Genomic DNA, 16523 nt, shown 5'->3' with positions numbered 1-16523 from the left:
CCCGGTCATGTACTAATTGTGGCCATGTCGTCCCTGGAAACTTGTTAATCTCATCCGCCCGCCTAACTTATTGCCGTCCCCTGCTACGCGTCCCTTCACTTGGAATCCAGTCCGTAACCCTTAATGACCATCGGGTATCTTCCCTCCTCATTACATGTCCTGCCCATGCCCATTTCTTTTTCTTGATTTCAACTAAGATGTCATTAACTCACGTTTGTTCCCTCACCCACTCTGCTTTTTTCTTATCCCTTAACGTTACACCCATCATTCTTTCCATAGCTCGTTGCGTCGTCCTCAATTTAAGTAGAACCCTTTTCATAAGCCTCCAGGTTTCTGCCCGTAGGTGAGTACTGGTAAGACACAGCTATTATACACTTTTCTCTTCAGGGTTAAATGCAACCTGCTGTTCATAATCTGAGAATGCCTGCCAAACGCACCCCAGCCCATTCTTATTCTTCTGATTATTTCCGTCTCATGATCCGGATCCGCCGTCACTACTTGCCCTAAGTAGATGCATTCCCTTACCACTTCCAGTGACCCGCTACCTATTGTAAATTGCTGTTCTCTTCCGAAACTGTTAAACATTACTTTAGTTTTCTGCAGATTAATTTTTAGACCCACTCTTCTGCTTTGCCTCTCCATGTCAGTGAGCATGCATTGCAGTTGGTCCCCTGAGTTACTAAGCAGGCAATATCATCAGTGAATCGCAAGTTACTAAGGTATTCTCCATTACCTTTTATCCCCAATTCTTCCTAATCCAGGTCTCTGAATACCTCCTGTAAACACGCTGTGAACAGCATTGAAGAGATCGCATCTCCCTACCTGACGCCTTCCCTCATTGGGATTTTGTTGCTTTCTTTATGGAGGACTACGGTGGCTGTGGAGCCGCTATAGATATCTTTCAGTATTTTTACATATGGCTCGTCTACTCCCTGATTCCGTAATGCCTCAATGACTGCTGAGGTTTCGACAGAATCAAACGCTGTCTCGTAATCAATGAAAGCTATATTTAAGGGTTGGTTATATTCCGCACATTTCTCTATCACCTGATTGATAGTGTGAATATGGTCTATCGTTGAGTAGCCTTTACCGCATCCTGCCTTGTCCTTTGCTTGACAGAAGTCTAAGATGTTCCTGATTCTATTTTCGATGATTCTATTCGACTTTGTAGGCAACGGACAATAAACTGATCGGTCTATAACTTTTCAAGTCTTTGGCGTCCCATTTCTTATGAATTACGATTATGTTAGCGTTCTTCCAAGATTCCGGTACACTCGAGGTCATGAGGCATTGTGTATACAGGGTGGCCAGCTTTTCTTGAACAATCTGCCCACCATCCTTCAACAAATCTGCTGTTACCTCATCCTCCCCAGCTACCTTCCCCCTTTGCATAGCTCCCAAGGTTTTCTTTACTTAATCCGGCATTACTTGTGGGATTTCAAGTTCTTCTAGACTATTCTCTCTTCCATTATCGTCGTGGGTGCCACTGATACTGTATAAATGTCCATAGAACTACTCAGCCACTTGAACTATCTCATCCATATTAGTAATGATATTGCCGGCTGTGTACGCATACATCTGATTCTTGCCTGTTCCTAGTTTCTTCTTCTCTGCTTTTAGGCTTCCTCTGTTCCTGAGAGCATGTTAAATTCTATGCATATTATACTTCCTTATGTCAGCTGTCTTACGCTTGTTGATTAACTTGGAAAGTTCTGCCAGTTCTATTCTAGCTGTAGGGTTAGAGGCTTTCAGACATTGGCGTTTCTTGACCAGATCTTCCATCTCCTGGGATAGCTTACCGGCATCCTGTCTAACGGAGTTACCACCGACTTCTATTGCAGACTTCTTAATGATGCCCATAACAGTGTTACTCTACTAATAACTCTCCCCGGCTATTCCTAGAGCCTATGCCATATTCCTCCACTGACTTGTCTCCAGTCTGCTTCTTGCCTACCTTGGCATTGAAGTCGCCCATCAGCATACCATATTTTGCTTTGACTTTACCCATCGCCGATTCCCCATCTTCATAGAAGCTTTCAGAGTTTCGTGTGTGTAGGTGCGTAAAACAAAAGTTATTGTATATACGGGGTGTTTCACGTAACCTGTGACAAGGATTTAAAAACAAGGGGTTAGCCGCAGCTGAATGAAACCAACGGCATATGGTTTACCGTCATGTAGCGTTCCTTGGAGTATCTTTTATATTCTGCCTAATTAGCTAATTTGAATGAAATATGCAAAATTATTCAAATGCGCAGTCACGTACTTTTATTTCATATATTGCGGGCTTTCTTTAACCAGTGAAAAAAAAATCCACGCAGCATGTACGATGCCACAAAAAATTGGATCGGTCGTTTCTAAACCACCTCCACAACGCACCCAAATGCACTTCGCCCCACAGTGAATATTAAAGATTTTGCACAATTCATCGTACTTAACTAAATAAACGGAACGTAAAAAATGCTCTACGGAGTGCCTCATGACGGCACACCATATGCTGTTGGTTTCATTCAGTTGCAGCTAACCACTTTTTTTAAATCCTTGGCACAAGTTACATGAAACACGCTGCACATTTTCATTATGCAGTACTCATTCCTTATTTACAAACGCCCCTTACGTTAAAGCTAAACTTGCCACAGAAGATCAGTGACTATTCCATTGCGGTGCTGAACACGAGATCGCGGACTCAAGTCCTGGGATGTCAGCCGCATAGCCATGGGGGCCGAGTGTAAAAACACTCGTGTGCTTGGGGATTTACTGGCCCGAAACACGTATAAGGCGCCAGCGCAGACAGAACGGGACTTATGTGCTCTGTGTAAGCGACGATGAAAGCGCGTTCGCGTGTAGGGCCGCAAGAAAAAGCCACATAATAACAGGATAACATGAAATTTAGGTTAATTTCAAATGCGTTGTGGTTTTCGTTTTCATATCTAGTGGCTTGCAGTTTGTTGGGAGTTTTTCCATCAGAAGAAATGAGCTGGTTTCCCGCTTGAATGCGTCATGGGTGAAATATAACATTGCAGCCTTATTGGTCAGTGCTTAATAATGATCACTGCGTTAATGATCAGTGCTTAATAAAATATAGCTCGCCTTCAAACATCATAATCCCAAGGATGTCGAAGAGGTTATCGACGATGATGTCATTGAAGCGAGCTCGACACCGCACCACTTCGATGATGGAGATAAAGAAGCTGACCAAGGGCCAACAGACCAGCAGGCCCAACCAAACCTGCATATAAACCGATTGCTTAAAACTGTGCAGGACCTTCGTCAGCTATGACACGCACAGAAGCAGATCTGGTGAGAAATTCGCATTATTAAGATGAGAAATTAATGCTTCCGAGCACACACAAATAGTTGTATGCTTAGCTGAGAAGTCTGAGAGTTCATCTAACCTACATAACCACTGGTGTTCTCACCTCGAGTTCAAAGCTCATCAAGTATCCAAACACGCTGGTCAAGTACGCATTTGGCGTGCCGGCAAAGAAGCGTGGATTGGAGAAAGCATAGGCTGGTAGTGGGGTGCCTACCGTAAGGGGGTCGGCTGTCGGTATCACCGGGTGCACCGATATGTCTGACTCCTGCAACAGATGGCACAGGCAAGGGCAACAACCATCCTAGAGCCGTGGCATGAGGCGTACTTCAAACGTAACACGTTTATGGTATAGAGCATCAGAAGACCGTGAAAGCAAGTTCATCACGTTCCCGTTCTCGCCGTAAACACTTGAGAGAGGAAAAACTGAAGGTAAAAGTATGCCTCATAAACAGTTGGCAATGCTTCTTTTCTCTAAAACGCACCTTAGAGTTGAAATAATGTTGACATAATTATAATTCATAACAAAGGGACAACGGGATTGATGAACTATACTCCCTAAGCTTAATTGGGGAATTCTAAAATGGGGTGATTTCGAATAGAAGCACGGGGAACACTAGACTTCAACAGACTTAGAAAATACATTAACTTTACAAAGGGATATTCAAGAATGTAGCACATTTAGGTCCTAAAGTCGCGTAATGAGACGTCTGCAGAATACAACCAATCCTCTTGTGTACTATTCGGAGGCTTATGCGAAGGCGCTCAATTCTCCAGATACGCGAAAAGGCATAATGACGTGGCCCAAAATGTTATTGTCTCAATTATTGATGCGCGACCACGGTTTTCTGGAGGTGCTACTGTGCTATATAGCGATTGTTCTAATGTACGAGACGGAAATAGCATACTTTGGCACAACGTTCGTTATCCTGTAATTTGGAGAAAAGCAACACGGTAATTCAGAGCCTTCATAGGCATTCAATATACATAAGGCGGCCGCTAGGTAGCAAGCGTACAGAATCGTAAGAAGCCAAGAAACAAAGCTAGACAATCAATGCCCAACCGCGCCCTTTTTCACTATACGTATTACGCCTTGCGCCTGTTTGTCAGGCTACAGGCGGATGGATGGATCCATCGCAACATTGCGGTTCACGTCGGCGACCATCGTAACCACACACGATCAATCACGCAGGCGCGCGTGCGATGGTTCCGTTAGGCTCTCTACTCGTGGCGTCATGTCTCGGCTGGTCGCCTTGTGGTGCCTCGCAAGGAGGACGCACTGAAAAAAGAAAGGTTAACAAATAAAAGTTCATAAGTAGGCACTCACTTTGGGGAGGGTCCCCTTCATAATAGCGTACATTGCTATAGCAATGTACGCTATGAATAATCTCTAAGAAAAATCCCGGGGAAAACGGGAGTAACGGCGCCGTTAGTCCTAAAAATGGTGCTTTCGTCCCTCAAAGGACTAACTGCATGAATGTGCGTGCCGTGTGCAAATTTCGGAGAGTAAGTGCTTAGTCCCTGCTCGAAAAGAGAGCAATGGGAGGACGAACGATAACAGTTACTCCCCAGGCACTTCGCTGTTTTCGTCCGTGTCATGGAGCGATGCGGCGAAAACGGTATTGTCTATAAATCGTGAATGGTTCGAAGTTCGTGCATTCTCTATTGAGCTACATGCAAAGCAGCACCTTGCCTCTTCGTGAGAAAATTACGTGACACTTAAAACTGGAATGTGAAGAGGCATGAACCTTCGTGCGTACCCCATAAGTGAGCGAGCGATACACATTAAACGTCCAAGTCATTGATAGACGGCTAGATTTTCTTGGTCAATAGTACCTAAGTGCTTTCCGTTCCAAGGAGGTTGCGAACTGAAGCGATGTGTAGGTCAAACGGCACACGCTAAGCGACAGAGAAATTGCCCTTCTCTGTCGTCTTCGGTGCCCCGTTTGAGCTCGCTACACGTATACATGGCGTAGTGCCTCAGTTTAAATCACCCTAAAAATACTCGGGCTGATTTCTTTTCGCAGTCGCGTATGGTTGCAAGTACACTCAACGTTAGAATCTCACTGCAGAGGTTGCATATTGCCGCACTTGCGTTCCCATGCTTAACCTTTTCTAAATATCCCGTCTTGATCAAGCGATACGCTTCCTGCCATGCGCAGAACCAGAGGGAGTGCCTGTCAATATGCTAATGCTTCTGTGCATGCACAGTGTGTGGCGAACGCGTATGGATATTGGACATGAGCGCATTGTTCAGGCCCCAGCACATGAATACTTCATTGAAAGTGTGTTATATATACGCGAATTTTTCTGTGCACAGAGGGATCCTCCTGATTGGCTAAGTGCTTTGGACAAAGTGACTAGCCTACATCGTTCTTATCACACCACACTGATCCGGCATTGACTAGGTGGTTTTTATGGCCATGTAATAGTCACATTGTATTTTTTTTTTTTGCCAAGCCGGTAATAAAACCAAAAGCGGCGTGGTGAAGTGGTTAGAGTACCTGACTTGTAATCGAGAGGACGTGAGTTCGAATTCTGCTCTCGGGTGCGTTTTTTTAGCTCATTAATTCTTTTATTAGGGTATAAATGCCTAATTTAATTAATTCCACCTTTGCGGAGCATCGGAACGAATTACAGTTACTCCCTTGAGGACCATCGGGCAGGGGGAACTGTTAGTACCCGGAGTAAGCGCATGGCGAGTAACAGTTCATCCCATGTCAGTTCGTCCCCAAAAGGACTAATGGTTGTGGCAAATCAGTTGGTCCTCAAAAGGACTAACCGCCCTACCCCTTTTAGTCCTTTTTTTCTTAGAGTGTAAAGTGATAGCGCCCTTTTCATTCCACCAGATGTTATGTGCTCAGAGTTGCCCTAGTTGTACTAATGTGCGCCGCTGTCACTGCAGCGCACAGTACCTTAATATATATACGCTTCGCGGTCGGATGTCGGCGCTCTCAACGTTTGGCCAGCGTCACTAATACCAGTTTCAGGTTCAGCGTCATTTACGCATTCATTCGAAAACTGAATGGCGGTGCATTCAATCTGAAAGTTGCAAAGATAGGCGAAATTTTCAGATTGCAACAATATTCCAAAAAAGAAATGCAGATCCTAGGCACTGTGGCAGTCGGTGTAAGCGAAGCTTTCTATGCTGGTTGCTTTTATTGACGATAATTAGCGCTGATGTTGACGGCGAATATATAATTTCTTCAACGTTTTGTCCGGCACAAGAGTCGTGAGTGGTTGTTAAACGTTAGCTTGCGTGCACCACGGCTGTTTGTCTGCGTAGCGCACAAAACACAAAAGGTGAGATGTTTGCTTGAGGCATTGTTCTGCGACATATTTCATAACTTCTAAGAGGGTTGAGGATTGTCACTGCCTCACATGGCACATCGCATCGTGTCAGCAGCATTATACTTGAATCGCATTGTGGGGCTGTACGTGCGAAAACCACAATCAGATTATGAGGCAGGCCGTAGTGGCGCCCTCCACATTAATTTTGGCACCGTGGTGTTCTTTAACGTGTCCCTATATCAAAGTGCATGAGCGTTTTTCGTTTCACCCCCGGCCACAGCAGCCGCAGCAGCAGCAGCAGCAGCAGCAGCAATGGAAAAGTGGAAGGAAAAGGCGAAGAAAACTTCGCGTTAAAAGTCTATCCAACACTCTACTCGAACAGATGAACTCGCAGTTACGAGAGCAACGCTTTATAGCGCCGCCACTATTCGAAATTGCAAAGGTTCCGGCAGGCTGCTGCTTCCCCGTCACAATAGTGTCGTGACTATAGTGGGGGGCCTCCTCACTACAGCGTAGCTAAGTCGCTGCAACTATCGGCAGTTTTCACATGAGGTCACGTGTGCCATATTGTAGTCCTATTACCAGCTTTCACTGAGCTGCTCGAAAAAAGCGAATCTACATAACGCGCAGCTTTTTACCGTGCTCTCTGTACGACAATACAGCGACGTCGATGGCGTCGGTGAATACCCTCCCCCCCCCTACTCACTTCCTTATTAATATTTTTACGCGAAGGGCGAGTCATTAAGACGAGCAACTATTTACAGGTTATATTTACAACAGCGCTTGAAGCGCTCACCGGTTAGATTCACAGCGCGAGTCCAGTTCATTCTTCCTCCTCTTTTCTCGAGTGATGGCGCCCACACGCTTCGTTCGAACAATCAAATACCACACGCGTGTAGCATAATCCTTCGGTGGCAGAAGCGACGCGCCGGAGCGTCTAAATGTCGTCACTTGGAGGGTGATACTGCTTCAGTCGTGTAACGTGCACGATATCACTGGACTGGGAAGCAGATGGGGCGTCAGGGGCGATATCGTAGATAACGGGAGTCACGGCACGAAGCCCTCGGTATGGGCCTGTCTAACGAGACAGGAGTTTTTCTGACAGGCCGACCTGACGCGACGGAGACCATAGAAGCACCGAAAAACCAGGCGGGAAGTGCACATCTCTGTGTCGCTGGTCGTACAAACGCCTTTGACTCTCTTGGGATTTCAGAAGGCGGTCACGGGCAATTTTCCTTGCGTAGGCACAGTGGGCAATGGCGTCAAGTGCATATTCGCTGGTTGGTGCCGCGGGAACAGGTAGGGTTGTGGCGACGGCACGAACCACGCCGTGGAATTTAGACAGTCGCACCGAATATGACCTGCGCCACGGCAGCGAAGGCACGGGGGTGGCCTGCCCAACACGACCACAAGCGCCAGCTCTCCAGCTACGTTCACTTGGTGCGGCAGGTCGTCGAGCTTCACGACAGCGTTCAACTTCAGGGTCACCAGCCTCGTAACTGACCCCTTATCAGACACGCCCTGCGGGCCGCAGCTCTCTTGAGACGTCCGTCCCCTTCCAAAATGAGGATAAGGCAAGACGCACGTCCTCGTCCGGTATGCTATGAAGGAGCCAGTGCAGTTTCATTCGGACATCCGGGTCTGCAGGGTAGATCACGAGACATCTCGCATTTTCCCCTTTCAGCTCACCGATGTTAACAATCTTCTTCACGGCGCCGGCATCCTTGAATGTAACCGCCCACACATGATTCATGCGGTACGCCCCTGAGGCGATCACTTCCGGCATAAGCGAAAGCGGAGCCAGCGCGTCACGAAAATTTTCCACCTGGTATGGGCGGGCGCTGATGTCCCCGTGCAGGAAAATGGTCTTTAAATCCAAACAACCTGTAGGCAAAGTAGGCATTACGACCCGGTACTCGTTGTCCGATCCAATAGCCCTGTTTACGCGACCAAGCATGGCCGCTGTAGCTGCTCCGACGGAGCCCGTTATCATGCGTGGCTCACGCTCGGTGGCAGTAAGGCATTCTGTGCAAAACTCAAGTTTACTTACCTTAGCAAAAAAAAAAACAGTTGTAATGTTTTATTGAACTTTTTGTAAAAGCACTTCTGATTCTTTTCGTTTACACAAATGCAAACTTTGTGTTATCGAAAGCATAAATAGTACACAAACAAACGTCCTTGATGCGGCCGGACAATTACTGCTTTCGCGGTAGCGAAATATCGCTCTCCCTACGAGCATTCTAAGGCAAAGCCTTAGGTGTCTTGGAGGTGCCTGATTGCACACGTCCCTTTGCCACAGAGAGGCGCCTGTGCCTCAACTTGCGCTTTCGTCGCCGTCGTCGTGTTCCACTGCTGGCTCTGACGCCGCTTATCATGCCAGCGTTTCTACACAGCCCCTCACCCTGGGAAGGCGCTGACGGCGCTGGCCGACTACCAGTAGGTGCAGCGATTTCGGTGAGCTTCAGTGATCTTGATGAGGATGGACAGTTGCCACAGTTCTTCAGAAACGTATCTTAACCATGACAAAAATGTGCCAAGTGTGCGATCACGCTTTTGCCTTAACGTTTTACAGGCTTGTGACGCTTCCTTAATTTTTCATTGCAATTGCTTCATGTTACCGACTTTAATTTATTGCACAGCATTCACGATTGTTCTATGATCGACTCAGTAGACATAGATGGCTTCAACATTATCTGCGTTCACACTGTTGTTCATAGGCCTTAATAGGAAATGCTTTGTCGTGGGCTCGGTAGGGTTGGTGTGGCAGCGTATTTGCTGCTTTCAGTGGTTTTGCGTCCTAGTTATAGTATGTGAATATCTGTAACAAGCGTGAGGTTAAAATCGGCTGCACATCCGGCTCAGTTTGTGCCCTTCTTGCGGTTGAAGCCGTATCCCCATTCCGTGTTCGGAGCGTTGAACTCCCCCGCAATTAAGAGGGGCGCGTTTCTGGCTGCCCTGTATGCGGAAAGGAATGGTGCATTAAAGTCTCTGTTCCTATCTGCAGGCGAACTGTAGACATTAAGAATAAAGACATTCGCGTTACTCGATCTACTGGGCACGAGCTCGATCAGTTGTGCTTCTAGTCCACTACGATATTTTGGAATGGTGTGCTCCACAAAGCAGACACTCTTAACTAAGGCGGCGATGCCTCTCCCCGTCTCGCCTTTGTACGCTACTGCGCGATACCCCAACAGAGCGTCTTCCTTCTCCGCGAGCGTCTCCTGCAATAAAATGACTTGTGCCTTGTCTGTCACCGATCTGACGAGCTGACCTAACGGAGCCTTGCGCCTCTGGAAGCTAGCGCAGTTCCACTGCCAAATTTTAACGGTATTATTATTTCTGATCGCCATCTTGTTTACTCTGAAATTCTGGAAACCTCTGGCGCCCGCGTCATGATTTGATCCGGTCGGGAGCGGTTCAGTATGTGCTGTTTGTCTACTTTTGGGCTGAGCCCTAGGTCTTTCTAGTAGCGTTACTCTCAACTCTATTGCGGAGAGCATGTCTATATTCCTACTCAGGGTCTTTTCCAATTTACCCTCGTTTTTGACTGGGGAAGCCGAAGCGGCGGACGGGGTCTCGTTGACCTCGGTTACATCACCCTCTTCTTCCTGCTCCGTGTCGCTAACAGGTTCCCGGTTGAGTGTCTTGCGTTTCGACTGTCTGGCTAACGGACCTGGGTTACTGTTGCTAACCTCGTGCCGGTTGATGAGTTTTCTTTTCATGCTCTTAAAGGATTCCTTAAGCACTGCGAGCTCGCGTCTAAATTCCCTATTTTCCGCGAGCGCTTGGATACGGGGATCGACCCTATGCTCTGGCTGGGCCTCACCTGTCGGTTTTTTGCTTTATGCGTTCATCTTCGCAGACGGCTGCGTCGCTCCCTTGACGTCGGCTTACATGGCCCGCTTGACGGACTGGGAGCGAGACTGGGATCTCGATCTGGAGGAGCGTTCTCCTTGCCTCGGTTTGGATTCTCTCCTTCTCGAGCTTGAGCGCCCTCCGGATTGAGATCGGGTACTGAGGATGGAGCCGCTCCGCGCAGCTGGTGCAGCCAACGAGATGTCGCCAATTGCGTCGGTGACGTCAGACTCTTCGTCCAGTTGTGCCTTCCTTGCTCTTTGTCGGCGTCTTCGGCGTCGGCGTCGTACGATGCGTGGGATTTCATAGCGTATTTTGCACGTTCGGTCCCCGGGGACGTGGGGCCCGCCGCACGCCTCGCACATTGGGGCGCATTGATGATCCTCGTCGTCCGCTTTTGCTTTTCCGCAACCATGACATTTACTTTTCTTTTCGTTGCTGCTGATGCAAACGTCGGCTGGCGGGCTACGTGGCCGCAAGCATGGCAAACGTCGACTTGGCGTCGGTATAGAGAACATGAAAGCAAGGCCATGCCGCAGATCAAGTGGTTGGGCACACGCATGCCTCTGAATAAAATCACGACTACGTGCGACTTCTTGATTCGTCTGGCTTCTAGTGCCATGGTATTTCTTTCGTTCACAATCATGTTTCTAAGCGTGCCTTCGTCGTAACCGGGGTCGATGTGCCTTTTTTACGCCTTTGCACGTATCTTCGGGGGCGGCGACGTACGCCGATGCTTCGTAGGTGCCGTACTTAGTATGGATTTTATTTAGTCTCGCATAGGCCCCCGCATTAGAGGCGTGCGGAGTAGACATGATTAGAATATTCTGTACCTTGTTTGGGCACACGTTATCTTCCTTCGCTTGATGCTCAGGCAGGGCCGCCGCCATGGCCAGGGCTTGAGCGCGCAATACTACGTCGGCTTTTGATACGTCGAGGCCTCCCTTGGGGCGCACGATAATCTTGATCTGTTCCTTGGGGAGCTTTGGAAGTCGCGAAGCTGCCGTTACTTGCGACAACAGACTTTTAGCCGGTCCCTTGGCAGTGCGGTAGCCAGCCGGCTTGTTAAAAGTGCCACGTTTGCCATCTCGTAATGGTGGCCTCTTCGTCTCCGGCTTTTTACGGTTGCTGAGGGCGGTGATCCAGCCAGCACCGTTGAGATATTCCTGGGTTAAGTCCATACCTTCCACAGTTGCGACTTGGGGTATGGCTTCGCTTTCGATGAACGCACGTGTCGTCGCTGCAGTCCCGCGCAGAGACGGGAAAACGCAAGCGTGGGACTGCCTGTACAGGCAGGCCTGCCTGCACCGCTTCGCTGCCTGCACCGCCTCGCGGAGAGCTGGCTGTATCCGTTAAGGCTAGCTGCCTTGTCGGCGTGATCGTAGAGCAAAAGCCTCAGAATGTGACGAAAAGTATTTATTTGGCATGGCTGTAAATAGACCTAAAATCAGTCACTGTAACTTCCGTAAAACATATCAATATTAACCTAATCACAATAACTAGAGATGTGAGTATGACTATAAATGCGTTGCTAGGAAGGGAAGATATAATAAAATGTGTAGTTGAAAGTACTACTGGTGCCTCAACAGGGTCCTTGAATGCTAGGGCTGGGCACGTGCTCTCTGAAAATACTATCACAGCAGCAGCCTGGATTGATGATACGCCACGAGTCTAGGCAGCTGATAACTCGCAATATCCCTACATCTTGAAGAAACCTTAAAACTAACTCGAAGAAGAATGGCGCGAACTAACAGGGACAAGTTGGAAATCACGTACAAGCGCTGACTAGCGACAGTGGTTTATTCTTAAAAAACACGCCAAATATGAACCCTCGAACGAACCCGCGGGCCACCTTAAAGATTAGTTATTAAATAATCAATTTTTAGTTATCGCAGACTCACTGACTGCCTCGCCATGCACGTGTCACCGGACTTAAGAATAAAGAATGATTCAGCAATCTCCCTCACTATCCTATCTTTGCGTCTTCACAGCTCCTTAGTTTTTGAGCAATGCATTGCACTTACATGCTTTACAATGTAGGCATAGATTAGACGACGGCTACCCTTTCAAAGTAGCTCTGTGGTCCATTAATCGGTTATTGAAACATTATTGAAACACCATCCAGTTTCACCGATACACCATTTCCCGCAAGACAGGTGAATGCGATACACTACACCCTTTCCACAGTCAACCAACCCGTCACGGTGTTTTATATCGCCAACCACTTCGCTACTTAAAACAAAACCAACCAAACAAACAAAAGTCAACTCTATATACGCCCTCGAAGAGTTCGTCAACAACGTCAACCTGGTCTCTCAATGTGTTCCCTTGGTCATCAATCATGTGTAATGACTGGACTGAGTGTTCATTAAGCCTTTTTACACAATTCCGTACTTTCGACTCGTATGTGTAAGAGCTTGTGTATGAAAGAAACATACTCCAGCTTGCCCTCCTTGTATTCGCGTCCACCTGCCTGTGAATTTACATGTTTACCCTCAAGGATATTTTCAGCAGTTGGAAATCTGTACAATACGCTCCATGCTTTATTTTACTCTTTCGCACCTGCTAGCAGTCATTATTCCACCAGGGAACCCGTCTGTTCGATGAGTTACCCTTTGCTTGAAGAAAGCATTTCTTTGCAGAGTCTATAACAAAAGAAGTAAAATGCACTAGTGAGCACTCTATGCTAAAATCCTTGGTAAAATCTCGTGTCAAGTATGTTAATCTTTTGAAGCACTCCCAATTAGCCGATAGTAGTTTTCATCTAAATACATAAGTTTAGCTAGACATGGAAGAAGTCACTTACAACAGGATTTTTTTATGGCGCTCCACTCCAAGTGGACAAAAAGAGCCGCTGAGTCAATCGTTAAATCTACCGAATAATAGGAATTGCGATGAATGTGGTAATAGGGTGGTTCTTTCTGATTGAACAGGCAAGCAATGGAAGTCACTACAAAGTTATCTATTCGTCGATCCCTCGAGACACACCGAGTCTAACCACAGGCTGTAACAGGCGTTGAAGTCACCAGCGCCAACGTAAGTTTAAGGGCGGTAATCAACAAGGCTATAGAGAGAGAGAAGAATACAGGAAGGCAGGGATGTTAACCAGTCAATAGTCTGGTTGGCTACCCTACACTGGGGGAAGGGAGAAGGGGAAGAGAAAGAAGGGAGAGAGAAGGTGTAGGTACGCGTACGGACAGCACTTCAGTTAAAGTCGCTCGAGCAAACCAGAAGTTCTGAGAAAGCACAAAAGTGCCTTCACTGCCTTCTGAGCCGATGATCGGTCGGGACGGTGCTCTAATATTGTCTGTTCACTCAGAGGACGATCGTCTAGTTTCCGCAATGTGTCGGACAAATACTGTCTTTGGGCTTGAAATTGAGGACAATGGCACAATATGTGGTCAATGTTCTCCTCGCATGCGCAAACATCACATGCAGGACTATCAGCCATTCCAATTAGTGCTGAGTAGGCATTCGTGAAGGCCACTCCAAGCCATAACCGACACAGAAGAGACGCTTCACGCCGGTGCACACCGGCTGGAGGTCTGAGTTGAAGTGATGGGTTTAGTCGGTGCAGTCTTGTGCGTCTTGTATGTACATTATTCCACTCTGCTAAGGAGATCGTGCGTGCCAGAATGCCAAGTTGTCTCGCGGCGTCGGTCCTTGAGAGCGGAATGGGGACGCAGCGGTCTTCTTGGTTTGACGTCCGAGCTGCTTTATCGGCGTCTTTATTACCAATGATACCGCAATGACCTGGTATCCACTGAAAAGAGATATCATGGCCTTTTTCTCCTAAGTGATGGACAAGTTCCGCGATTTCGCACGTGAGCTGATCGCGAGTTCCATGTCGGAGAAATGAATGCACACATTGCAAGGCCGGCCTGGAATCGCAGAAGACTGCCCATTTTCTAGGACTTTCAGTATTTATCACTTGAAGCGCGTCGCGGAGAGCCGCGAGCTCTGCAGCTGTAGACGTAGTGACATGGGAAGTCTTGAACCGCTTGGTTATTCTCATTGCTGGTATAACTACAGCGCCGCTGGAACTGGTTGATGTAGTTGATCCATCAGTGTAGACGTGTGTGCAGTCACTGTATTTCTCGTACAAGAGAAATAAAGTTAGTTGCTTGAGCGCTGATGATGGCAAGTCCGACTTTTTCTGAAGTCCTGGGACTGTAAGGTTCACTTGAGTACGGCGCATACACCATGGAGGAATAGAAGGCCTTGCCGCAGGTGTGTAACCTGACCTGAAAGAGTCACGGTGCGCGAAGACAGTCGCACTGAATGTCGTGTGGGGCCTATCCACTGGGAGACTTGCTAGATGGTGGGTAGGGTTCCGGGCGAAGTGTCTTAGGTGCACACGCATTGTTTCAATGCTAATGTGAGTTCTAATAGTGAAATCCTGAGCCACTGCAATAACTTCAGTCGTTGACGCACTCCGCGGTAGACCGAGACATATCTTGAGTGCTTGGGCTTGGATGCTTTGGATTATGTTCAGGTTAGTTCTGCAGGTGTTGGACATGACAGGTAGGCTGTATCGCAGGAATCCAATAAAGAGGACCCTGTACAGTTGCAGCATAGAGTGTATTGGCACTCCCCAGGTCTTTCCTGCAAGGAACTTAAACATATGGCAAATTCCTGTCAGGCGTTTTTTCACATAATTCACATGAGGGGTCCAGGAGAGATTTTTGTCAAGGACCACCCCTAAAAATCTGTGACTCGTGCTGTACGAGATCATGTGTCTGTCGACGGATATCACGTATGGCGACATTGATTTCCTGGTAAATGCCACCGCTGCGCACTTCTCGTATGATATATGAAGTCCTTGTTCTCGAAGGTAGGATGATGTCAAAGTAGCTGACTTTTGAAGCCGCGCGCGAAGCTGCAGTCGCGTCACAGCCGACGTCCAAATGCAAATGTCGTCGGCATAGATGGAGAGCCTAACAATGCCTGGCAGGATGTCGGTGAGTCCAATGAGTGTTAGACTGAAGAGCGTTGGGCTGAGTACTCCGCCCTGAGGCACCCCACGGTTACTGTAATGCTGGGAGGTCGGGCCATCCTCGGTAAGTACGAAAAAGGATCTCGTATGTAGATAGCTACGTATCCAAATATATACTTTGCCGCCAAGTCCTACTGCCTCTAACGCGTTCAAAATCGCTTCGTGCGTTACGTTATCGTACGCTCCTTTAACATCCAGAAACAGGGCAGCAGATAATCTTTTGCAGGACTTCTGGTGCTCGACGTACGTCACCAAGTCGATAACGTTGTCTATGGAAGAACGGCCCCGCCTGAAACCGGCCACTGCATCTGGGTATACCTGGTAATGTTCGAGGTACCATTCTAGCCGTGCTAGAACCATCCTCTCCATTAGTTTTCCGATGCAACTGGCAAGCGCAATTGGTCGGTATGATGCAATGTCTACAGGCGACTTACCAGGCTTGAGCAGTGGAATTATGCGACTGGTCTTCCATTCTTGGGGAACCGTACCTGTCCGCCAGGAGCTGTTGAATAGGAGCAGGAGCACTTTTCGAGCCTCATCACCCAGATTACACAGGGCACGGTAGGTTATACCGTCGGGGCCTGGTGAAGATGAACGCTTGCACAAGGCCAGTGCAGCTTCGAGCTCGTCCATGGAGAAAGGACTATCCATGCGGGAGTCGCGTGAAATCGGTGAGTGGCGGAGCGTCGATGTTCCAGCGCAACTAGTTTCGCCAGCAATCCTCCTGCAGAAAGCTTCCGCTACATCAATCTCGCTGCATTGTTGGTGAAGGGCCAAAGATTTGAAAGGGTGGCGCTGCTGAGGGGTTCCACGGAGACCACGAACAGTTCTCCATATGTGAGACAATGGTTTTCGTGGATCCAAAGATTCGCAGAATGATTTCCATCTTTGTGATGCAAGTTTGTCCATACGACGCTGAATTTTCTTTTGAGTTCTTCTGGCCAACCTGAAGTCATTTACAGACTTCGTGCGCCTGCATCTTCGCTCTGCACGACGACGAATTGCACGAAGCTTCTCTAGCTCAATGTCGTATTCGGTGCGTGTGGACGTTCTCGGAAGTGAATGTTTCGC

General features: G+C 47.9%; 1 protein-coding gene across 2 annotated transcripts in view; it reads right to left on the bottom strand.

The window, feature by feature from the left end:
• LOC135896296 (probable glutamate receptor) overlaps positions 1 to 16523 on the bottom strand; it is a 101716-nt gene that overhangs the window by 14097 nt on the left and 71096 nt on the right. For both annotated transcript variants that reach the window (XM_070534833.1, XM_070534834.1), the window contains 2 exons: positions 3417 to 3578; positions 3088 to 3226 (listed from right to left, as the gene is read on the bottom strand). In XM_070534833.1, coding sequence (XP_070390934.1) covers positions 3088 to 3226; positions 3417 to 3578 — 301 coding nt within the window. The remainder of the gene's footprint in view (positions 1 to 3087; positions 3227 to 3416; positions 3579 to 16523) is intronic.

Source organism: Dermacentor albipictus, chromosome 3 (genome assembly GCF_038994185.2).
Source record: "Dermacentor albipictus isolate Rhodes 1998 colony chromosome 3, USDA_Dalb.pri_finalv2, whole genome shotgun sequence".
NCBI lineage: Eukaryota > Metazoa > Arthropoda > Arachnida > Ixodida > Ixodidae > Dermacentor > Dermacentor albipictus.
The sequence above is the reverse complement of the archived record's forward strand: the minus strand, read 5'-3'. Positions and strand labels throughout refer to the sequence as shown.